At 39.5% G+C, this 26,372-nt stretch overlaps 1 protein-coding gene across 3 annotated transcripts; it reads right to left on the bottom strand.

Moving 5' to 3' along the window:
* Nucleotides 1-638: 638 nt before the first annotated feature.
* On the bottom strand, nt 639-26,372 carry CCDC90B (coiled-coil domain containing 90B). 3 transcript variants are annotated; one of them, XM_070365200.1, is made up of 10 exons: nt 26,016-26,278; nt 24,172-24,315; nt 12,830-12,949; nt 10,679-10,782; nt 7,507-7,608; nt 6,490-6,531; nt 6,328-6,399; nt 6,173-6,226; nt 3,920-4,034; nt 639-849 (listed from the first exon to the last, which is right to left on the bottom strand). In XM_070365200.1, the coding sequence occupies exons 3-10, from the start codon at nt 12,912-12,914 to the stop codon at nt 794-796; spliced, it is 630 nt and encodes a 209-aa protein (XP_070221301.1). In that variant the 5' UTR covers nt 12,915-12,949; nt 24,172-24,315; nt 26,016-26,278; the 3' UTR covers nt 639-793. The 3 variants fall into 3 exon arrangements, with proteins under 3 accessions (XP_070221301.1, XP_070221302.1, XP_005894698.2); XM_070365201.1 differs by lacking the exons at nt 24,172-24,315; nt 26,016-26,278 and adding an exon at nt 26,351-26,372; XM_005894636.3 differs by lacking the exon at nt 24,172-24,315.

Below are 26,372 nucleotides of genomic sequence, written 5' to 3'. Positions count from 1 at the left end.
GCTAAAACTGACGGTCTGAGATGAAATGGTATTTTGTACTTTCTTGAAATATATATCCTATTAATAGACGCCATTATCAAAGAAAATAGACCCAGTAATGGCAAAACAAAAATATAAAATTCCCCATGATTTTCTTGACAGTAGGGATTACGTGCCAGTAGACATGTGCTGGATTTTAAAAAGCTTTGTTTTATGTAGTAAATTTAAGATGGGTTCCCAAGAAGCAAGGATAAACCGGTTTTTGTGAATTAGAAATTAACAACTCTATGGATTTCATACTGAGTGTCATATACTTGAACTAGGGCACATATTGTTTTAAAATTTACTGTTTTAGTTCATTACCAAAAACCTAACTCTAGCCATATAAGTTGCTTTTAAAATCCAAACAACTTTGTTATTGTATATATTTTATATGAATACAGTAACAAGCGTGTGGGCTCGGGAATAGTTTTCAGATTTGCAACAGATACGAAAGAAATCCTGTATGATTTACAGTTCAAGTAAACATACAAAAAAACTAGTTCAGTTTCTATGAGCTATCAAAAGCATAAAGACAAAAGCCCTATCTCCAATCAATCAAGTCTGGAATGGCCTCTTTCAACATAATAAAGACATACATGAAAAACAAAGACAAAATATACCTTTCCGTTCTAAAATATTTCCTTTTAGTCTATGTACTTTAAATAATCGTGTATTCAGTTCCTACTGAATGTTCAGAGTAAATCCATCCAAGCAGTGTTCCAAGAGTCAAAGCACTGGAGTAGGAGCATGCATAGCTACAGCAATTCCACTGTTATTTCCAGAGTCGATAAAATCCCAATGCTATTGCCAGGCAAGTAAACACGGAGGCTGTGAAAAGAAGCAGCTATGTTATAGGTCATGCATTTGAGATTATCCTGCAGAGATTATTCTGTTTATGTCATTTTCAATTTAAGTTGAAAGCAAAAAAAAAAAAAAAAAATCAGGAAATCCAGCCAGTTTTCTACCTTAGCTTAATTTTCTAGGGGATGAAAAACCTAACGATAAAGGATATCCATTAGGGCATGATTAATACCAATTCTTTTAGAAGCTTCCTATATTTTACATAAGGATGACAATAATTTAAAAGTATGGATGGTACATCCATTAGAAGCTATAAACAGTGTTTCATGTCATTATTATTACATTAACAATACTACTTTAAATAATTACAAATTAATTTTAGATATAATTTTTAAGTGAAAAACTTTTCTTGCCGACATTAAAAAATTATTAAGATAGAAGAACAGACATCCATATATCCATAAGACAAATTTAATTGTCTTAAAAGTACATTTAAAGTGATTTCATAATTAAAAATTAATAAAAAATGAATTTTTAATGAAAACCCTTCAAAAACAACTCAGTGAGGTAGAAGAAAAGGCAGAAAAGGCATCAGACTTTTAAAATAGTTCATATACCACCTGTTGTCTGTGTTACATCACTCTAAAGAGAAAACCTTTCTGTTTTCCTCAAGGTGGTGAATCTGGGTGAGGCTTTTGGACTCCCTAGGTTTTTAGTTTGTTTCAACAGCCATGATTTTAGAGACTCTGAGATGAAAAGCAAACTTCAATATTAAAGACATAAGAAACAGCCATTCTTAGTAAAGCTATCCTATTTTTAATGTGTAAATTAATTATATATTATCCCATTTGATCACACTATTAAAACTTGGTTAATGACAAGAGTTCCCTAATTTTAAGAAATGGGATTAGGTCTAAGTCACAGTGGGAAGCTGGACATTTGAGGAGAAAGAGTAACACTTAAAGAATTTCTTGCCTTGTTGTCCCTGGTCAATTACACATTCTCTCATTTGATCCTGCTGCTATTTACCATGTTCCAGGTAGTGTGCTGAAGAATTCCATATATTACCTTATTTAGCCATAATTAAAACCCTATGAAGTTGGTGATGGTATTCCCATCGAATAGATGAGGCAACAAGCTCAGAGCTGTACTGTGAGCAAGCCGTGGAAGCAGGACTCCAGGCTGTGTGTACCTGACTCTAAAGTAGACGCTGTTGCTTAAAAAGAAGAGCAGTGCCCTCAGAACAAGTAGTTGTAAATCCTCAGTGAAAAAAGGAACATAGGAAATCTTCTAACTTTCTAAACAGACTTGCTAATTTCTTTTCCCACTGCCACTAAGTCTGCTAGTCTGCCTCGTGTATGTCCACTACTGAATGAAAAGCTTTCTGGAGACCATCACCGTGCTCAGACTAACCATGACACTGATCTGTAGGTGGATACACCAGAAGAAGCCGAGTGGAACAGAAGCTCTTTCTAATGGGGTGCTTTGAGATCTGTTTTCAAAGTGGGAATGATCACTCCAAACTGGGCTGATCTGGAATTTCCCCTGAGCATTACTACTGAACAGATCTCTGGTTCCAGAGACTTTTGCTATGGTTTTTGAAACTCATTTTAGCCTTAGAATCCATTTCTTCAAATGGATCTTCAGCAGAAGCCCAATATTTGAAAAAGGCAGAAACTAAGTCATTCAAGTTGAGAGGAAGGGGGTGTGGAGGTGACCGTCAGTAGGGGGCTGGGGGCTTCATCTTTACTCCTGCTGTTGCTCCAACATAATGAGTGCCCGCCCAGAAAAATCACTGATGCTATAAAGCAGCTATTTTATTTTGGACAAAAACATAAAATCTTAAATGTGTATATCTTTTTGATCCCAATTTTTAGATGTGCATAAGCAATTAATTTATATAGAAATTCTAGCATGAAGGCACAGGATGTAAATGTGTGTATGTGTATCTATTCACACATGTATATGGCTATTTGGTGCAATATTATTTTTAATAATGAAAACTTCAGAGCAGAATGTCTGTAAATAGATATTTAGGTAAATTATGGTATTTTCATATTATACAATACTATGATTTCTAGTAAAAAGATATATATTCATATGGAAAGATATTCAAGACATTTGGTTAAATTTTTAAAAGTTGTAGCCTGTAGAGTATCATCTAATTACTATTTTTAAAATCTATACTGTTCACATACAGAAGGAAAAACCTAGGAAAGATACATACTACTAATAGTAAATACATATGGGGAGGAGAAGGCTTTCATTTTTACTATATTGCTTTTGAATTATATGACCAATTTAGGATGAAAATATATTACTTTTTATAAAAAAGAAAAATACTATTCGAGGGCATTCTCCCTAACTCCTTGGGGCTCTATAAACCGGTCAGGTCACAAGGTTGTGACTCAGTATGTGACAGACTCATTCTGGGCAGTATCCCTGCTTCCTCAGCTGGATTCAAGAATGGAGGTAATTTGTACCCCTTTGTTGCTGTGGTGTTTAATGCTGCTGCTGCTAAGTTGCTTCAGTCGTGTCCGACTCTGTGCGACCCCACAGACGGCAGCCCACCAAGCTCCCCCACCCCTGGGATTCTCCAGGCAAGAACACTGGAGTGGGTTGCCATTTCCTTCTCCAATGCATGAAAGTGAAAAGTGAAAGTGAAGTCGTTCAGTCGTGTCTGACTCAGCGACCCCATGGACTTCAGCCCACCAGGCTCCTCCGTCCATGGGACTTCCCAGGCAAGAGTACTGGAGTGGGGTGCCATTGCCTTCTCCGTGGTGTTTAATAGCCTGTATCTATTTTGGTGATTTGTACCTAAAAAATATTCATTTTTTTTCATTGTGGAATACCTAGTTTAATCTTTGTATAATTTTGTATGGGTGTTTATGTGTATCTTTGATTTCTGTACACTTTTTCCTATTCAGAGGATGCAGAGCTGCCTATTAAACTTAGGTTTTCCAACTACTGCAGGGGACCAAACAATAAATCTGTTACAGCTCCTCCTTTTGTGTCACATGGCTACCTTGGGAGGTAGGAGCTAATAGGTCTGAAAACCAAATGATAGTAATTCCTTTCTCTGACAACACAGTCTTACCTGCAAGATAACGAATTGTCTCAAGCTTGTTGGATTCCATCAGGGTTTTTAAAGAAGCAATTTCAGTGTCAATTTTGTTACCAATCTCTGAAATAATTCCTCTGGTTTTGGTATCCTGTAGTAATTAAGAATAAGATAATTAGATTTTGTCTCTATGTATCATGGACAGAAATGTTGACTTTAGAAACCCTCATGTAGGGGCTAATTTTGTGTTACAAAAGTTTTAAGTGGGGAAATAGCTTAGAAGCATGGTGATATAAAAACTACATGAACATTATAAACTGACAAAAACTATTCCTTCTACTTTGATATTTGGAGACTACTAGGATTATCACAGCAGAGAAGGCGATGGCACCCCATTCCAGTACTCTTGCCTGGAAAATTCCATGGACAGAGGAGCCTGGTAGGCTGCAGTCCATGGGGTCGAAAAGAGTCGGACACGACTAAGCGACTTCACTTTCACTTTTCACTTTCATGCACTGGAGGAGGAAATGGCAACCCACTCCAGTGTTCTTGCCTGGAGAATCCCAGTGATGGGGGACCCTGGTGGGCTGCCGTCTCTGGGGTTGCACAGAGTCAGACACGACTGAAGCGACTTAGCAGCAGCAGGATTATCACATTCTGGGCACATTCCGCTAAAAACCTCATAGGAAGTTACAGGCATACGTTATTTTACTGCATTTTGCAAATTCTGCATTTTTTAAAAAAACAAATTGAAGGTTTGTGGCAACTTTGAGTCAGGTAGGTTTATCAGCACTGTTTTTCCTAAGCATTTGCTCACTCCATGTCTCTGTGTCACATTTTGGTAATTTTCACAATACTCCAAACATTTTCGTTATTACTATATTTATTGTGATTTGTGATCAGTGACTTTTGATGTTATTATTGCAAAAAGATTACTATTCGGTAATGGCAAAAAGATTACTACTCGGTAATGGCTCAGAAGATAACTGGTTAACATCTTTTTAGTGACTGTTATTTTTTAATTAAGGTATGGATATTGTTTATTGAGACATGCTATTATTGCATACTTAATAAATACAGTATACTGTAAATGTAAATTTATAAGAACTGGGAAACTGAAAAATTGCTGTGACTCCCTTTATTACAATATTTGCTTTATTGCTGTGTCTGGAACTGGACTTGGAGTGTCTCTAAGGTATGCCTGAATTTGAGACCTAAATATACAAGGATAAACTAAGAAGCAAAAATGTTAGTCACAGAACTATCACTTTATGGGTATAAAGTCCTTAAGATATCATAGTTAAAACTGTATCTTTTACAAAAGGAAAAACCAACCAGATTTATGATAAACCGACACCAATATTGAAGACCATGGCAGATATGCCTATTGAGTTAACGCTGAATGTTTCGTGCACAGAGGCTAATAAAGGGTAGGAAGAGAAGGTGATACTTAGAGCTCAGAAATTAGCTGTGAGAGAATTTGATTTCATCTCCTTTACCTGGCCAAGAAGTTAGAGAAGGGAACAGGCTACTTGGAAAGGCAAATGGTACCTGTACTTCTACTGAATTATAATCAAGAATGATGTCTCTCATGTTAGAATGTAGACCAAGTGGCTTATAACTTTTAAAAAAGGAAAAGACCAGGCTGAGTCAGAAAGCTAGGTTTTATTCAGCCATAGAGATTAAGTAATGATTACAGTTTAGGATTACTGAGAGACAAACAGTATTTATGAGTATGGAGTTTAGAATCCATGTTCACGTCCTGGCTCTACCACTTACTAGCTCTGTGACCTTTACTTCCCAAGGCTTCACTTTCCGAACTGGTAAAATGGGAGAAAGAGTGCCTGCCTCAACCAGAGGCTGATACAATAACTAAATAAATAGTAAGTAAAGTAGGATCTAACATATAATAAGCACTCAATAAATATTTACTTAAAAAATAATGTGAGAGAACTACTTGAATCTAGCACTTAAATACTATGACTCCCTGGTCTTTTTGAAAAAATAGTTCTCTTCCATATAAAAATAGTTGAAAAAAAGTGCTACCTGGAAAGCTTGATTCTGACTCAGAAGTCACAGCTCCAGGACTACCACCCACCTAGCGGCAGCTTCCCCCAAAGTACTGGTTACCTATAGTAGCAGCTATGAGGAAATGACAGGCTGTATAGGGCCAGCTTGTTCAAGTCCTGACATACAGACTGACATGCGTGAGGGCAGCTACAGAGTGACACGCCTGAGGGCAGCATGACAGCGGTAGGAAAACAGAGGAACTGTTACCCAGTAGCTTACATTTCTGGTAAATTCTGTGGTTGCTTCCATAAGTTTCTTTTCTTGATCTGTAAACTAAAGGATATGACTTATCAGGAGGTTAGAAAAAAAAAAAAAACTAAAAATGAATTTAAAAGGAATAAGTGACCGAAAAAGTACATTTAAAAGCACATTACCATATCTGTTACTCTGCTCCTTTCTAGGTTGATATCCAGTTTGTTATCTGCTCTGATTCGACTAGTTTCATTCTGTAAAAGAAAATAAAAATATTTAAAAAGTGATCTTGTCATGAATATCTGACTACATATTCCGAAGTGGGGTAAAAAAGTTTCACTTACTATCAGTTGTTGTTTAACTTGTTCTAATTCAATTTTCATTTTCTAGGTATAAAGAAAGATCACACACAATTGGTGTTAAACCAAAAGTCCATATGATTTACCAAAAAAAATCTGAAACCCTGCAAAAGCAAAAATTGGACAATCTATGGATTTCTAATATAAAATTTGATTATAAATAAAGAAAAAAAACATAGTTCATCTTATTCAGAAAATAATATGAACATTAGAAAATGTTTTTATGTTTTAATATAGAAGTCCCCCCAGTCCATGTGGGAATATGTCCCAAGACCCCCAGTGGAAGCCTGAAACCCTGACTAGTACTGAAAGCTATGTGTGTACTGTTTTTTTCTTATGTTAACTGGTGGGTAGCATACACAGTGTGAATACTCTGGACAGAGAGATGATTCATGTCCTGTGGGGATGCAGCAGGGTGGTGAAAGACATTCTCCTACTCGGAACAGTGTGCAATTTAAAACATATGAACTGTTTATTTCTGGAATTTTCTACTTAATGTTTTCAGATTGTGTTGACTACACATAAGTACAACTGTGGAAAGCAAAAATGCAGATAAAGAGGGACCTACTGTAGTCTGCTTTAATAAAAAGTAGGTTGATATTCTAATATTTTAGGCTAGTGGATAACAAAGTTCTGACTGAATTACACAAGCATTTTTCTTTTAAGTGACAAAAACAATTAAAGAACCCTCCTCCCCCAAGCCATATTACTCTCAGCTCTGAAAACATTATTCTAAACCACACTAGAAATTTATAAAATACCTCAAAGATTTCCTCCTTTATGTGACCCATATAAAATACAACTCTTTTTTTTTTTTAACAATTCTTTAAGTATGCAAAACACTGACTTATACATAGGAAGATTAGGTATGGTTGAACACGTAGTAGACTTTTACCTAAAACTTATTTAATAACCACATGAAACTGTTTTTGGGTCCTATTCACCAAGCAGAATACTTGTGATATCAGTATTTTATTATTAATAAATTGAGACTTGTATCACCTGGTTCTCTGCTCGAAGATTTGCAAATTCACTTTTCTCTAGGATGACCATGTCTTTCCTGATGGAGTCCAAATGAGCCATTAGCTGTTGTACTGTTATTTCCTGAAATGCAAAATTAAAGTCATCTGCTGCTGCTAAATCACTTCAGTCGTGTCCGTGCGTGCGACCCCATAGACAGCAGCCCACCAGGCTCGTCCCTGGGATTCTCCAGGCAAGAACACTGGAATGGGTTGCCATTTCCTTCTCCAATGCATGAAAGTGAAAAGTGAAAGTGAAGTCACTCAGTCGTGTCCGACCCTCAGCGACCCCATGGACTGCAGCCTACCAGGCTCCTCCGTCCACGGGATTTTCTAAGCAAGAGTACTGGAGTGGGGTACCATTGCCTTCTCTGTAAAGTCATCTAGTGGTCTATATAATACCATCCCCTTACATGGAACTTCATGAAACTTAAAAAACTGTAGTGGGGCGCTCTCTGTCCCCCTTCTAATGTCTGTGTCAGAAGCTTTCTGTCTTTTTATACTTTAATAAAACTCTGCCACACACACACACACACAAAATTATCTTTTTACAAGGTATAATGTTGCTTGGCTAAGTAAAAAAAAATTTAAGCATATGAAACCTATATATCTGAGATATCCAAACAAAAAACAGGAGATTCAAGGAGGAGAAGGATTTCCCAGTGAAGAGAAACTAATGTCTAGGTCTTTTCCATGAAAGAATCCCAATAAATTGCTTACTTAACCTCTAAGAGTTCTTCAACAAATAATCTCATTTATTTAAAAAACATCTACATGGGAAAGTTTTTATCTTTCATTGCTTTAACTCTGAAGGGTTTTCTACCATTGGAAATTTCTAGGATACTAGATAAGACTTAGAAGTCAGGTAATAAAATAGAAGTATGGTTTAAATTAGCCCTTGTCAGCATAACATAATTAGTTTTGTTTAAATTCCTGAGTATCTTTCCTATATTTGGCAATACAAAGAATTTTTGAAAGGAAAAGTGGGCCTGCTAGCGAGGGATATTTTTGTACAAATGATTATTTTTTGGCTGTGCAACATGTGAGATCTTAGTTCCCCAACCAGGGATCGAACCTGTGCCCCCTTCAGTGGAACCAGAGAGTCCTAACCATTGAACCACCAGGGAAGTCCCTGTATAAATGATATAAAGCAGGCTTACAAAGAAAATCTAACTTTTACCACTAAACTTCTCAAAATCATGTAGTTTGCTGATTCATCTTTTATCCCTCTTTATCAAAAAGCAGATAAGAGTATAGCCTTGAAGAATCTCTATAACATGGTTCATAAAACAAAAAAAAACCCAAACAAGATCACTCATGGAACTCCCACTCTGTCATAGTCTATGGCCGGGGTGCACTGTTGGGGTCATAGTCCTCTGCTGACCAATTCAGGGAGAAAGGCTATTTCAAAACTGACTTTTAGAAAACAGGGGCTATAATAGTTCCAGATACATAACTAAGAAATGACTTCCAAGGGTCTGGAATGCACACATCATCTCCAAAAACAGCCCTCAGATGGCAGTCACATAGAGTGGAAGTTAAAAATGTGAGTTCTGGAGTCAGACTGCCTGGGTTTGAATCCAAATACTGTCATTTACTCTGAGACTCTGGGCAAGTTATTTATTAATGACTTTGAACTCCTCTTTGGTGTAATGGAAATAACTACCTATACCTTATAGCACTGTTTTCAGGATTAAATGAGAAAATGCACGTAAAACGTTCACAGTAGTATTTGGAGCACAGCTAGCACTCAATAACAGAGAAGGCAATGGCACCCCACTCCAGTACTCTTGCCTGGAAAATCCCATGGACAGAGGAGCCTGGTAGGCTGCAGTCCATGGGGTCGTGAAGAGTTGGACATGACTGAAGCGACTTAGCAGCAGCAGCACTCAATACATGTAATAAGACAGAGGCCTAATGGCTGAAGCAGGACAGTGTGACTCCAATGAATGTTCTGATGTGCAGGAAGTTTTGCTTTAAATATTATTCCTATATAAAATTAAAAGTATTTTTTATTATGTACAGTTGACATCCCTGACTGTAATACAATCCTTAACCGTCATCTTTTATGCAGTTATGCTTGAAATATGAATGAGGGGCACCTCCCTGGTAGTCCAGTGGTTGAGAATCTGCCCTGCAGTGTTGGGGGGATGTGGGTTTGATCCCTGGTCAGGGAACTAAGATCTCACATGCCTTAGGGCAGCTAAGCCCGTGTGCCACAACTACTGAGCCAGTGCACTGCAACTAAGACTTGACACAGCTAAATAAATAAATACTTAAAAAAAAAAAAGAAATATTAAGGAGAATTACCTCAGAAGTCATACAGAAGTGGCTTCAAGGGGCTGTCAGTCTTGTTCCCCCAAAATATGATTATGAAGCACTTCTAAGGCATTAACTATATTATTATTTTTGTTTTAATCTTTAATAAACATTTTATTACAGAATAAATATACTCATTCTGTATGAATATAATAAAGAATAGTAAGGAGAGAGAAAAAAGATCCTTTCCTAAGTGATCAATGCAAAGAAATACAGGAAAACAGAGTGGGAAAGCATCTTAAGCCAGGTGACACATGAAGTCCTTCCCAGCCATGCAGGGCTTCTCCTGCAATGCAGGAGACCTGGGTCCCATCTCTGGGCCGGGAAGATCCCCTGGAGAAGTAGTATGGCTACCCACTTCAGTATTCTTGCCTGGAGAAGTCCATGGACAGAGGAGCCTGGAGGGTACAGTCCATGGGGTCGCAAAGAGTAGGACACGACTAAGTGACTCACACTTCCCAGCCTTGTAAGTAGCTTTCCAAGTTTGTGAAAATTAGCCAGCACACACACACGACTGCAGTAAAGTGGTCAGCTCCTCTACTGTGGTGGGCTTTCTATGGGGAAAGCCTTGTTTCACTAACCGTCTACCACCATCTCATGTCTCAAATAAAATAATTATCTTACACAATGAAAGATCTGACAATTTCATTCTGTGTGTTACCGTAATTTTGTGATGACCATTCTAACTCCTCAATCTCTCTGGATACTGACTTTACTAAAGGATTCTGGTCCCTTTAGAGAGAACAATAAGGAAGATGCAGGTGTGTACGGAAGGTGGGTTATGAAAAAGATTATCTTAATGAGACTATCAGAAGTGATAAAAATGAAAATATTACCTGCTGAGCTTGAGTGACCATCTCCTTATAGATAGTATCGAGGCTGACATTTGATAAAGTGGTTAATGCTGATACAATTGTTTCTGCTTGTGCTTTGTCAAATCCTATAAACAGCAAATAGGTATTTATATTTTTTAAAAAGTGCACATCCATCTCAAAATAGACTTCCATCATTTAAATTTTCATAAAGTTGACTCTTGAACAACATGGATTTGAACTGACTAGGTCCACTTAAGGCTTCCCTGGTGGCTCAGAGTTAAAGCGTCTGCCTGCAATACGGGAGACCTGGGTTCGATCTCTGGGTCAGGAAGATTCCCTGGAAAAGGAACTAGCACCCCACTCCAGTATTCTTGCCTGGAGAATCCCATGGATGGAGAAGCCTGGTGGTCTACAGTTCATGGGGTTGCAAAGGGTCAGACACGACTGAGCGACTTCACTCACTCACTCAGGTCTATGTAGATGCAGATTTTTCTCAATAGTAAATACGAATATACCAAGCAATCTGTGGTTGGTTGAACCCATGGATGAGGAATTGTGGACAGAGGGCCACTATAAAGTTACAGGCAGATTTTCAACTGCGCAGGCAGTCGGTGTCCCTAACCTCTGTGTTGTTCAAGGGTCAACTGAAGCCTTTTGAAAAAACAAAAAGGTTATAATTAAAAACCAACAGATTATACTAAGTTACTCTCTAAAAGCACTCTCCAATTTTAATTCCACTGATCCATTTCCCCATATCTACATCAACATTGGTATTACTGGTCTTTTTTTTTAAGTATATAATTGGTATAAAAATGGTATTGCATTGTTATTTTTTATACTTAAAACTTGCATTTAAATATCTTTACACATGGGCTTCCCTGATAGTTCAGCTGGTAAAGAATCCACCTATAATGTAAGAGACCTGGGTTCGATCCCTGGGTAGAGATCTCCTGGAGAAGGGATAGGCTACCCACTCCAGTATTCTTCTGGGTTTCCTGGGAGGCTCAGACAGTAAAGAATTTGCCTGCAATGAAGGAGACCTGGGTTCGATCCCTGGGTGGGCAAGATTCCCTGGAGGAGGGCATGGCAACCCACTCCAGTATTCTTGCCTGGAGAATCCCCATGGACAGAGGAGCCTGGTGGGCTATACAGTTCATAGGGCTGCAGAGTCAAACACGACTGAGCGACTAAGCACCACAGCACATCTTTACATATATTTATTTTTCTGTGAGCTATTTATGGCCTCTGTCCATTTTTCTATAAAACTGCTTAACTTTTCTTATTGATTCATATGAATTCTTTGTATATTAAAGCAACAGGCTCATTGTCACATATGTTGCTAACATTTTTAACCTTATAGATATCCTTTGATACACAGATTTAAATATTTCTGTGGTCACATGTCTTTACTTTCATTGCCTTTCAGTCTTATGTCTTGCTTCCTTACTCTATTAAAGTCTAAAAATATTTCTGTAATATTTTTTACGGTTTTCTTTTTTCTTTTACATTTAGCTTTTAATCAATCTAGAATTTATTTTCAGTAAAGAAATTTATTCCAATAGCCAGTCATTTATCATAACTCATTTATTAAAGTCCTTCCTTTCCCTAATTTGTAATGCCTTTTTTATTGCTTTCTAAGATATATATATATACACACACACCTTACAATGATATATATATTCATATATGTGCACACACTCGTTTCTGAATGCCACTTTATTCCTTTAAGTCAACTCTTCTATTTCTATAGTATCACATACTTTAAGTAACTGTTTTGATATCTGGTAATTTTTTGTGACTGTTCTTTGATTTTTTCTAATTTTTAATAGAAAATAAAAATTTGTTTTTCTTTTTTTCTGTTGTGCTTGTACTTCCACATGAACTTAATATCAGCCTAGAAACAGTGGTTGTTTTTTGTACATAATTGGAATCATTCTGTACACGTAATCTTATACAATGCTGTTTTCACTGAACATATCTTGAGCATTTCTCTTTTCAGTAAATATTCTTTTAAGTTATACCATTTTCATGACTAAAATACTCTACTTATGGACAGGTTTTATATTTAAATAATGACTTGTAATGGTTGATAACAGTGATATTGTCTTGATTAGGTAATCTATTATGAGTGTTGTTAACATTCTCCTTTCAAGAGGGATCCACGTTTCTCACCATGAGCTTCCAAGTCCAGGACCAATGCATGTGTATCAAAAGTTAATTTCCTTTGTTCTAAAGGAGTTATGTCCACTCGCCTCATATCATATCCTTCCTTGGTTTTGGTGGTGAAGAAGTCTGAAAGGAGAATTATTTTTCTGTAGTTAACAGAAGCATCACACTCTAGCTTCTAAAGCATTTCCCCCATAAACCTATAATATAGTTCCAGCTCTTCTGCTCAGGAATTCTGTAATTTCAAGCAAGATAACTCCTGAGTCCATTGTTCTTTTATCTGAAAAAAGTCTCCAACATTATTCTGTACCTAGAAAACAATCAATAAATGTTTTCTTTTAGTATTCTGAAATTTTAAGAGTCAGTTTAAATAATATAATATATATCAAGGACTTTGGATATTACTGCCACAAAACTGCCCAACTCTCCTCAGAAGTCTTTCATAGAGCTATAATAATTGTTTATACATATGCCCCCATCTAAAGTAGTTTTCTATCCTCCCACTGTTAAACATCCACATTTTATTTCCTACACAGTTCTTAGTTCTAACTGGAAATTACCTTATTTACTGTTCGTCTCTCTGAACCAGAATGTCAGCTCCATGAGGCCTCGACTGTTTTCATTACTGTATCTTTAGCACCTAAAACTGGGGAAGGAAATGGCAACCCACTCCAGTATTCCTGCTTAGAGAATCCCATGCACAAAGCCTGAGCCTGCTGGGTGACAGTCCATGGGGTTGCAAAGAGTCAGACACGACTTAGCAGCTGAGCACAGTACCTAAAACAGTGCTTGGCAGTTAGTTGGGTCATGATATTTTATTGTTGAGCCAATCCGTGAACTGGATTTAAAATCCTGGAGTATTTAGTGGTATCAACATAAAAGACCTAAGAAGTTTTTCTTAGTTTTGAAATAAATGTCCTGTTTCAATTACTCTCGATTTTTAACCTAGACACAAAATGGTCCTGTTTTATCTACTGCTGATGATTTTATTAAAAAGTGAACTCTGACCACACAAAACTTTATTGCTATTATTATGTATTAAGTAAAATAACTGCTAATTAGCATAAACACTAGTTAAACACAAGGTACTATACTAGATACTTTATATTCTACCAAGGCCAGGTGGTATTATCCATCTTTTTAGATAAGAATATCAAGCCTAGGAAAAGTAAAGCCTAAGGTTTTGCCTAAGGTCATAGAGTCTCTGGCAGCATTGGGATTCAGACTGGAAACGCCCTGTTTCCTCACGCTGTCCTTTTTATCCTAAGTCACTTAAGACATCTAGGCACTTCAAAGACAAAGCTGCAACCTCAAGTATCACTTATTTTGCTAGTACAGTATATGGCGAATGTGATTCCTTCCCATGTATCTTGCCAGTCAAAAACCATCTGCATGCTAGGCATGTGTTGGGCACAGGGATGATGAGCAAAACCAGACATAACAGATGTCTTCACTGACTTCATAGACTGGAAGGCAGGAAACAGATTTTTTCTTTTTTAATCTAAACATAAACTCTAAATTCAAATAATGAAAAAGTAATGTCCAGTCCTTTAGACTAATTCATTCAAGTACTCAGATGAGTTCTGGTAACCAGATATAAAAGGAAGCAAATGTAAAGGTGGAGCAATTCTGCACGTGTGCACACACACAGAGACACACATTAGCACAGAGGTCAGCAATCTCCCTGGCTTTGAGTGCCATCTGGAACAGGGGCCCCAACCCCTAGGCCATGGACCAGGTGCCAGGCCGTACGGCAGGAGGGAGAAGCAGGTGGGCAAGCGAGGCGGCATCTGTGTTTGCAGCCTCTCCCCTGCCCGCGTTACCACCCGAGCTCTGTCCCCTGTCGTATCGGGTGGCAGTAGGCTCTATCCTCGTGGGAGTGCAGACCCTACTGTGAACTGCGCGTGTGAGGGGTCTAGGCTCCTTGTGAGAAACTAACACCCAATGATCTGGTGGACAAGTGAGGCAGTGATGCCAGTGCTGGGGAGCGGCTGCAAATACCAGTTACCATTAACAGCGGCTTGACTGCACAGAGACCATAAGTCAACTGCTTGCAGACTCATATGAAAACCGTATCAGGGAATGTCAACTGGCAATTCAGCTGCATCTGGTGGCAAGCTTTAAGTCAGAATCCAGTATTCTAGTCCATGCGTGGCCTGTCCATGATTTACCACTTCTGCACTTGATCATCTTACCTTTTCCTTATCTTCTAAATTTTTAAACACGTTCATATCTGCTAATTCTTGCATCTGTCAATTCTAGCTTGGTTTCAAATGGTTGATTTTTCGTCTTCATTATGGGGTTATGATTTTTTCATGCTTGATGATTTCTGATTGGATACTAAAAAGATTGTTACCTTGTTTGGTGGTGGATATATCTGTATTATAAATATTCTTGAACTTCATTCAGGAATGCACTGAAATTACTTAGAATTGGTTTGACTTTTCTCCTTATATACATATAAACATATGTGTATGTGTGTATACACACACACATATATATACGTGTATGTGTGTGTGTATATAGATATATGAAACATCCAGGAAGATTGAAAAAAAAATCTGGAGAATGGTAGGTTCTATAATACTGCTACAAAGGTAGGAGAGTAGATACAGGGAATAGGGCGAATGGAGGAGAAAACCAGACTGACCAGACTGTGAGGATCATGGCTTGCAGTGCAACGGTATTTAAAGTTTATCCTATAGGCCAGTGGTTCTCAACCTTATTTGTGTATCAGATTCAGCCATGAAGATTTTGAAAAATAAATATACCTAAATATAAGTTTTGGAGCTACTTGTGTAGTAGTTTTGAGGTACAGGCCAAGCCTATAATGCTTTAAAATCTTAACAGGCAGGACTAATGCAGTCAAATTTCTAAGTCAAAGCAGCCACTATTGGTCAAAGTTCTATGAAAACAGTAACAAAATGAATATGCTCTTCAACATTTGTATTGTGTGCGTTTTCTAGCTCTTCAAAGAAAGTAGAATAAAAAACGTAAAACTGAAGCACACTGTGGAGTCCATACATAGCTGCTGCTCTTCCTGCCTCACTCACAGTGGTCTGCTTTCTTTCCTAAGTAGTAAGCCTGCAGAGGCAGCTGGCTTGTAATATTTTGTGTGGACATGTGAGTTACGTGTAAATCACATGCAAAGAAACAGAATCATTTCTTAGATGGCCCAACTGAAGAATATTTTATCTTAGGGGAGACATCAAGATGGCAAAATAGAAGAGGGTAGAGCTCACAGAACACACAATTCTCACAAAACACTCACTGAACACTAGCATATCTCATACAGTCAAAGTTTCAAGAAAGGTCATCATGTACTGTGGTGGGATTAAAGGGGAAGAGAGAGAGAAAGAAAAGAATTGGGATGGAACCGGTGCAAGAAAAAAGTTCCCTCACTCTGGGAACCCCCATCACTGGCTAGGCGATCAGCTGGGACAGAGAGGGTGCTGCAGAGGCTCAGAAAAGAGAGAAGCAGAGGCCTGCGTTAGGCAGGCGGAGCTGGTCCTGGCCACCTCACTCGCCCCAGCCTGAGACACGCATCTGCCGGTGTGCCTGGGGGCGGACAGATTGTGGAGAGGTCTGCCCTGTCAGTCCAACGGGGCTGGAGTGTGGTCTGGGTTGCAACTGCAAGTGTGCACAGGATGAAGCCTGGTCTGCCACAGAAGCCCCACGGTAAATCCAAGTGCGAGGGGAGGGGCAGCCTCGGTTTCAGCAAGCCCACAGCAGGTGTGGCTCTGACTCGACTAGCGTGGGGAACACACAAGTGCCAGCAAGCTGCCCACACCCAGAGGCAGGGCTGAAATCTGAGCATGTCTCCACAGATGCGTGACTGGCAGACTTATGATACTGGTGTCTTTGCAAGCTCAGGAGCCAATTAGAAAACTCATTTGCTGAGATGAAAACCAAACTAAAGGAATAAACTAAATAATGCAGAACAAAGAAGTGATCTGGAAGATGGAATACTGGGACTCACCCAATCAAAACAGCAGACAAAAAGACAAATGAAGAAAGATGAAAGCAACTAAAGACCTATGGATAATATAAAGTATGGCAATCTGTGCATTATAAGGATCCCAGAAGGAGGAGAAAGAGAAAAGGGGACTGAAAATGTATTTGAAAAATTGAAAAAATTATGGCCAAAAACCTCCTAAACCTAAAGAAGGAAACAGATATCCAAATACAGGAAGCACAGAGGATCCTAGCCAAGATAGAGAGACCTGCACCAAGATACTTTATAATTAAAATGGCAAAAGGTAAAAAGAGGACTTTAAGGGCAGCAAAAGAAAAAGAATTAGGTATAAGGGAACCCCCTTAAGGCTACTGGCTTATTTCTCTGGTGGCAAGATACATTCAAAGTGAGGGAAAACCGTGCAACCTAGGATACTCTACCTAGCAGTATTACCATTCAGAATAGAAGGAGAGAGAGAGAATTCCTCAGACAAGCAAAAACTAAAGGAATACAGCAACACTAGACCTATCCTAAAAAAAAAAAGTTCCTAAATAGAGAAGCAGGAATCTAGAGAAAAGAGAAGCTCAACACTAGGAAAGTAAATCATTTAAATAAACCAGTACACAGATTAAGAAGAAAAATTTAAGAAAGAACAGGCTGCAAGTGTCAGACATTTTTTCTCTATCAAGCGGCAGGAGGAAACAAACAAGTGTTAGGTTTTTCCCCCTTTCTTTACACAAATTTAAAAAGAGGTTTCTTTTAAAATTCTGTATTGCCATAACAACACTTAGTTACACCTAAACTTTTCTCAAACCTTGAGAATGCATTTTTCTTCCAAAATGTTTGTCTTAAGCTATTCAACTAAGACTCAGAACCAAGTTGACAAACCAGTATGTTTTACTCATGCAAGTGTTCTCTTAAGCTATGTTAGTGGGACTGTATTTGCTTGGAAACCTGCCTTTCTTCAAGATTCATGTCAATCATTTTATGGCCTGGGACAACTCACCTTGTGCCAATGTTATCTCAAAATGTATGCTGTGGGTGAGGGGCCTGGTGCCAGTCTCTGAGTTTTGAGACATTTCCGTTCTCTAATTAGCAGTCTGCTGGTAGCTGTAAAACATCTGGCTAAAGACTAGCAGGGGGGCACTCTTTCTGCCCCCTTCTGATGTCTATGTCAGAAGCTTTGTCTATCTCTTTTATACTTTAATAAAACTTTATCACACAAAAGCTCTGAGCTATCAAGCCTCGTCCCTGGCCCCAGGGTTAATTCTTCTCCTCTATAGGCCAAGAATCCCGGTGTCTTTCACGGCTCAGCAACAACCTTTCAAAAGTAACTATAACTACAATGAACAGAAAAGGATAACCATGAAGACATAAAAATAGGACATCAAAATCACAAAATGTGGGCAAAGGGAATATGAAAATGTTGATCTTTTAGACCATGTTTGAGCTTATATGACTACCAATCTAAAGCAAGAAGATACCGTAATGGATTAACAAACTTGGAAACCAGGTAACCACAAATCAAAACCATACAATAGATTCACAAACACCAAGAAGAAAGGTAGTCAAGCATAATACAAAAGAAAACCATCAAGCCACAAAAGGAAACACAAAAAGCAAGAAAGAAACAAATACAAAGTCAACTGGAAAACAAGGTTTAAAATGGCAATACATACATATCTATCAATAATTACCTTAAATGTCAATGGACTAAATGCTCCAATCAAAAGACTTAAGAATGGCAGACTGGATAATAAAACAAGAACCAACATTATGTTGTCTACAAGAAACCTACGTTAGGGCAAAGACACACACGGATTCAAAGGGTGGGGATGGAAAAAGACACTTCATGCAAATGGAAATGACAAGAAGGCGGGAGCAGCAAAACTCCTATCAGACAGAAATGACTTTAAAACAAAGGCTGTAACGAAGGATAAAGGACACTATATATGATGATAAAAGGGTCATTATAATAAAATGATATTACACTAGCTAGCATATGTACACCCAATATAGGAGCACCTAATACATGAAACAAATACTGTCACAATCGAGAAGCTGGCAGGAGTATAGGAACAGCAGAAGACTTTAACACGCACTGGCATCAGTGGGCAGACCTTCCAGACAGAAAATCAGTAACGCAAGAGGTCCTCAAGAACACAACAGAACAGTTAGAAGCAACTGATATCTTTGGGATATTACATCCCCCCCCCCACATGATTTTCAAGCACACATGGAATATTCTCTAGGACAGACCACGTATTAGGATACAAAACAAACCTCAATAAATTTAAGAGGATAGAAATTATTTCAAGCATCTTTTTTGACCAATTATGGTAAGAAATTAGCAATCAACCCCGGGGTAGGGGGGGAAGAGAAGGAAAAGATTACATGGAGAATAAATAATATGCTACTAAAAAAATAGGTCAACAATGAAATCAAAAGGGAAATATAAAAATACCTTGAGACAGATGATAATGAAAACACAACCAAGCAAAATCTATGGATACAGCAAAAGCAGCTCTAAGAGAGAAGTTCACAGAGAAACGCCTTCCTCTAAAAAAAAAAAAAAAAAAGAAAGACAAGAAAATGAGAAATTTCAAACAACCTAAGCCACCACCTAAAGGAATTAGAAAAAGAAGAGCAAACCTAAAGTCAGTAGGTGGAAGTAAAAAATAAAGATCAAAGAAAATGAGGAATTCTCTGGTGGTCCACTGGTTAGAATTCCCACAAGTCATGTGGGAATAATGATAAAGAATAATAAATAATAATAAAGAATAAAGAATAAAATAATAATAAAGAATAAAAAAATAAATAATAAAATAATAATAAAGAATAAAAAATAAAGAATAAAGAATAATCTAAAACAAACAAAAAAAAAAACCCCAAAGTTGGTTTTCTGAAAGGATAAACAATATCAACAAATCTGGCCAGACTCACCAAGAAGAAAAGGGAGAGGATCCAGAAAACAGAAAAAGAAAATGAAAGAGGAGAAATAACAACTGAAACTGCAGAAATACAAAAACCTGTAAGAGAATACTTTGAATAATTATATGCCAATAAACTGGACAACCTAGAAGTGAACAAGTTTCTAGAAACACGGAGCCCCCAAAACTGAATCAAGAGATAATATGAACAAAACAACTGCTTATATGTGAATTAGAATGTATAATTAAAAGCACTCCCTGCAAACAAAAGTTCAGGATGGGATGGTTACACTGGAGAATTCTACCAAATATACAAAGAAGAACTTATACTGATCCTTCTCAAACTCCTCCAAAAGACTGAAGAAGAAGGAACACTCCAAAGGTCATCCTATGAAGTCACTATCACCCTGATACCAAAACCAGACAAAGACATTAGCAAAAAGGAAAATTACAGGCCAATATTTCTGATGAATATAGATGCATAAATTCTCAACAAAATATTAGCAAACTGGATCCAACAACACATAAAAGGATCATATATCATGATCAAATTGGTTTCACTCAGGAACGCACAGAGAAGGCAATGGCACCCCACTCCAGTACTCTTGCCTGGAAAATCCCATGGACAGAGGAGCCTGGTGGGCTGCAGTCCATGGGGTTGCTAGGAGTCAGACACGACTGAGCGACTTCACTTTCACTTTTCGCTTTCATGCATTGGAGAAGGAAATGGCAACCCACTCCAGTGTTCTTGCCTGGAGAGTCCCGGGGACGGCCGAGCCAGGTGGGCTGCCGTCTCTGGGGTCGCAGAGAGTCGGACACGACTGAAGTGACTTAGCAGCAGGAACACAATGATGGTTCAACACACACCAATCAATGTGCATTTCTGTACATTAACAATGAAATATCAGAAAAGGAAAGTCAGAAAACAGTCCTTTTAAAAGCCGCATCAAAAAAATAAAAACAAAACAAAACATAGGGATCAACTTGACCAAGGAGGTGAAAGAGTTATATGCTGAGAATTATAAAACACTAATAAAACTGAAGGTGATTCAAAGAAATGGAAAGAAATCCCATGCTCTTGGATTAAAAGACTATTGTTAAAATGACCATAGTATCCAAAGCAATATACAGATTTAATACGATCCCTACCAAATTACCCATGACATTTTTCACAGAACTAGAACAACTTCTATATAAATTTTAAAATTTATATAGAACCACACACACACACGCACACAAACCCCTCAGAATTGCCAAATTAATCCTGAAGAAAAACAACAAAAAACAAACAATACTATGACGCTACAGAAATTTCAGCAGTGTGGCACTGGCACAGCAACAGACACACGGGTCACTGGAGCAGGACACAGAGCCCAGAAGTAAACCCACAGCCCTCTGATGAATTCTCTTTGACAACTGATGCAAGAACACGCAACGGGAAAAAGAGAGTCTCTTCAGCAAGTGGTGTTGGGAAACCTGGCAAATCAATGAAATTAGAACACTCCTTACACAAGAAAATACTCAAAATGGCTTCAGAATACTACTCAGTCATAAAAAAGGGAAATAATGCCATTTGCAACAACATGCACGTGCCTAGAAAACGTCATACTAAGTGACACAAAGACAAATACTGTATGATATCGCTTATATGTGGAATTTAAGAAAATGGAGCAAATGAACTTATTTATAAAACAGAAAAAGGTGCAGAAAACAAACTTGTGGTTACCAGTGGGGAGAGGGGAAGGAGAAATCAGGAGATTAGGATTGACATATATACACACTACTATATATAAAATAGATACTAATAAGAACCTACTGGAAAGCACAGGGAACTCAATACTCCATACTGACCTATAGAATCTAGAAAAGAGTGGATATATGTATAGCTATAGGGGCTCCCCAGGTGGTGCTAATGGTAAAGAACCCACCTGCCAATGCAGGAAACTTAAGAGACTCAGGTTTGACCCCTGGGTTAGGAAGATCCCCTGGAAGAGTGCATGACAACTCACTCCAGTATTCTTGCCTAGAGAATCCAATGGACACAGGAGCCCGGTGGGGCTACAGTTCATAGGATCACAAAGGGTCAGACACAACTGAAGAGACAGCACACACACATATGTGTGAATAATTCACTGTGCTGTACAGCAGAAGCCAACGCAACACTGTAAATCAACTATATTCTAATAAAAATGTAAAAGGAATTTGTAAACAAAAAAAGATTATATACAAAATGGAATATTACTCAGCTATAAAAAAGTATGAAATAATGCCATGTGCAGCAACATGGATGGATCTAGAGACTATCATACTAAATGAAGTAAACCAGAGAAAGACAACTATCATATGGTATCACCTACATGTAGCATCTAATAAATGATACAAACAAACTTACTTACAAAACAGAAGCAGGCTCACAGACATAGAAAAGAAACTTAAGGGGAATGAGGGGGAATGAGTGTGAGAAGGGATAAATTAAGGGTTTGGCATTAGCAGATACAAATTGCTATGTATACAATCAAATCAAATATGTTTCAATAAAAATTTTCAAAACAGAAATAAAGTATAATGGAAAAGAATCTGAAAAAGAATATATAGTATAGATGTGTATATATATAACACCATTGCTGAAACTAACACAACCTTGTAAATCAACTATACTTGAATTTAAAAATTAAAAATATTACTAACTGTAGAGTTGCAACACTTCAGTGACATAGCTGATTATTAATATATATTTTTACATGCTGGTCTGTTGACATATGCTTTGCTAGTTCCATCAAGATGATCAGGATTAATATATTAAATGATAAACTAACACAAGATCTATGGACTCCACATCCAGCGGCTGACTTCTCAGGGACAGCCAAAAAATCTGTTTTTAGAAGCTCAGTGTTTTTGATGTTCTGCTAAGTAAGAGAAATAGTAATGAACTAGGAAACCGCTGGATCATGGAAAAAGCAAGAGAGTTCCAGAAAAACATCTATTTCTGCTTTATTGACTATGCCAAAGCCTTTGACTGTGTGGATCACAATCAACTGTGGAAAATTCTGAAAGAGATGGGAATACCAGACCCCCTGATCTGCCTCTTGAGAAATCTGTATGCAGGTCAGGAAGCAACAGTTAGAACTGGACATGGAACAACAGACTGGTTCCAAATAGGAAAAGGAGTTCGTCAAGGCTGTATACTGTCACCCTGCTTATTTAACTTCTATGCAGAGTACATCATGAGAAATGCTGGGCTGGAAGAAGCACAACCTGGAATCAAGATTGCCGGGAGAAATATCAATCACTTCAGATATGCAGATGACACCACCCTTATGGCAGAAAGTGAAGAGGAACTAAAAAGCCTCTTGATGAAAGTGAAAGTGGAGAGAGAAAAAGTTGGCTTAAAGCTCAACATTCAGAAAATGAAGATCATGGCATCCGGTCCCATCACTTCATGGGAAATAGATGGGGAAACAGTGAAAACAGTGTCAGACTTTATTTTTGGGGGCTCCAAAATCACTGCAGATGGTGACTGCAGCCATGAAATTAAAAGACGCTTACTCCTTGGAAGGAAAGTTATGACCAACCTAGATAGCATATTCAAAAGCAGAGACATTACTTTGCCAACAAAGGTTCATCTAGTCAAGGCTATGGTTTTTCCATTGGTCATGTATGGATGTGAGAGTTGGACTGTGAAGAAGGCTGAGCGCCGAAGAATGGATGCTTTTGAACTGTGGTGTTGGAGAAGACTCTTGAGAGTCCCTTGGACTGCAAGGAGATCCAACCAGTCCATTCTGAAGGAGATCAGCCCTGGGATTTCTTTGGAAGGAATGATGCTAAAGCTGAAACTCCAGTACTTTGGCCACCTCATGCGAAGAGTTGACTCATTGGAAAAGACTCTGATGCTGGGAGGGATTGGGGGCAGGAGGAGAAGGGGATGACAGAGGATGAGATGGCTGGATGGCATCACTGACTCGATGGACGTGAGTCTGGGTGAACTCCGGGAGTTGGTGATGGACAGGGAGGCCTGGTGTGCTGCAATTCATGGGGTCGCCAAGAGTTGGACATGACTGAGTGACTGAACTGAACTGAGGAAACCAGCACCACTGGTCACAAAACTTACATAACATCTTCCTGTGCCTTATTTTATCTTTAAAACGGTAATTTAACTAGATGAAAACTAAGATCCTTCCCTGAGTCAGAGGTCAAGGTTTTTAAATTCCTTGATTACTGACTTGAGGCAAGTTTAAACTACTTGAACACAGTAAACATTCAATAAATATTTGTTTAGTGATGAGGGACTCAAATTATATTAGCTCTGAAAGTTTACAAAAAATTGAGACTGGGATGATTTCCCAGGGTTCAAAAAACGTCCGTTTTGTACAGTCCATCATAATGTGTATGTATGCTAAACTCCATGGGGTCTCAAAAGAGTTGGACCACGACTGAGCGACTAAACACACACACGAACTAAATACCTTTGTTGTTGTTCAGTCGCTCAGTGGAGTCTGACTTTTTGCAACCCAATGGACTCTGGCATGCCAGATTTCCCTGTCCTTCACCATCTCCGCAGCTTGCTCACTCATGGCCATTGTGTCAGTGATGCATCCAACCAGCTCGTCCTAAGTAAGAACAAATACCGTGCCAAGGACCCTGGGCACTAAACAGCAGTCTTAGAGATGGGGGGGGGGGGGGCGGTCAATAACGGCAGTCTTGCTGTGTGACTAAAATGAAACGAGCAAAACAGCACAAAGTTGTGGTGCTGGCATCCCGGTTCCCCCGGCACTTAAGATTTAAGGTGAATAGAGAGCGCTGAGGTTAGCACGAAGTACCTACTCTGCAGACAACCCCAAAGGGTTTAAAAATTGTGGGGAAAAGATTCTGGAAACGACTCTCAATAAATTCAGTTGTCCAACACACACTGGTGACAGGTGCACCTGCCCGTCAACCACTGTAGCTTCCCGTGATCACGTTCCTTTTTCTTGAAAGGCGATTGCCAAGTACTGAAAAACCACAGCGTAAATAAAGCGTTTGTTGTTCAGTCGCTCAGTCGAGTCCGACTCGTTGAGACCCCACGGGCTGCAGCACGCCAGGCTTCCATGTCCTTCTCTCTGAGTTTGCTCCCGAGTATGGAAAACTACAGCGAAAATAAAGCGGACCTGAACTAAAAAGCCTCTTAATGAAAGTGAAAGTGGAGAGTGAAAAAGTTGGCTTAAAGCTCAACATTCAGAAAATGAAGATCATGGCATCTGGTTCCATCACTTCATGGCAAATAGATGAGGAAACAGTGTCAGACTTTATTTTTGGGGGCTCCAAAATCACTGCAGATGGTGACTGCAGCCATGAAATTAAAAGACGCTTACTCCTTGGAAGGAAAGTTATGACCAACCTAGATAGCATATTCAAAAGCAGAGACGTTACCTTGCCCACAAAGGTCCGTCTAGTCAAGGCTATGGTTTTTCCTGTGGTCATGTATGGATGAGAGAGTTGGACTGTGAAGCAAGGTGAGCGCCTTAGAATTGATGCTTTTGAACTGTGGTGTTGGAGAAGACTCTTGAGAGTCCCTTGGACTGCAAGGAGATCCAACCAGTCCATCCTAAAGGAGATCAGCCCTGGGTGAATTTGGAAGGAATGATGCTAAAGCTGAAACTCCAGTACTTTGGCCACCTCATGCGAAGAGTTGACTCATTGGAAAAGACTCTGATGCTGAGAGGGATTGGAAGCAGGAGGAGAAGGGGACGACAGAGGATGAGATGGCTGGATGGCATCACTGACTCGATGGACGTGAGTCTGGGTGAACTCCGGGAGTTGGTGATGGACAGGGAGGCCTGGCGTGCTGCGATTCATGGGGTCGCCAAGAGTCGGACACGACTGAGCGACTGAATTGAACTGAAGTGAAACGTGCGCTGTAGATTACCAAATGACCTGGGCTCGAGGTAGGCACCAGAGTTAAAACAGTGTAAGTTGAACAAACCGCGAAAGGTGACGGCCCTCTCCGGGCACAAACTACACACCTGCGAGGGGGCGGGGACGACCAGCCTCCCTTGACAGAGAAGGGTTGAGAGAGACACCTGGCGGGGCTCGAGCGAAAGAGCCAGGCGGGAAGACAGGCTTTCGGGCGCTGGCGCTCGCGTTCTGGGCCCTCGCGCCTCCCGCCTCAACCTCTCGGGGCGAGGCTCGGCAGCAGGGTCTCCAGGCCCCGGAGTGGGCTGGAGGGAGGCGGAGGCACCCTCGCCTTCCTCTCGCCCAAGCTGGCACCAACCACCGACACCACCTCCCCACAGCGAACACAGGCATCGGGCGGCACGGTGCCTTTTCTCACCTCTCCGCAGGGTCGGCGAAAAACGCCCACAGGGGCTCGAAACCTCAGAACGCAGGAGCGGACGAACCCAGCGCCCCCACATTTCACAGGTTTTCCAACCGGAGGCAGCCGGGTGAGAAGACCGGGCGAATCGCGCTCAGCCTTTCGGGCAACGTAGTTCTGGCGCCAAGAGGATGCCGGGAAATGTAGTTTTCGGCCTGTGGCGTTTCTAGGGGACTTCCCGGCACAGGCTCGCACCGCGCGCGGTCTCGCGAAGTTGGCCCCACCCCAACCCGTGCACGCCGTTACCGCCCTAAGAAGCGGAATCTTGTTTGAGAACCTCCCGACGCCCGTACCCTGGCAATGAGGTGTACAGCT

This window comes from Bos mutus, chromosome 29 (assembly GCF_027580195.1).
Source record: "Bos mutus isolate GX-2022 chromosome 29, NWIPB_WYAK_1.1, whole genome shotgun sequence".
Lineage (NCBI taxonomy): Eukaryota > Metazoa > Chordata > Mammalia > Artiodactyla > Bovidae > Bos > Bos mutus.
This window is presented reverse-complemented; position numbering and strand designations above follow the sequence as displayed.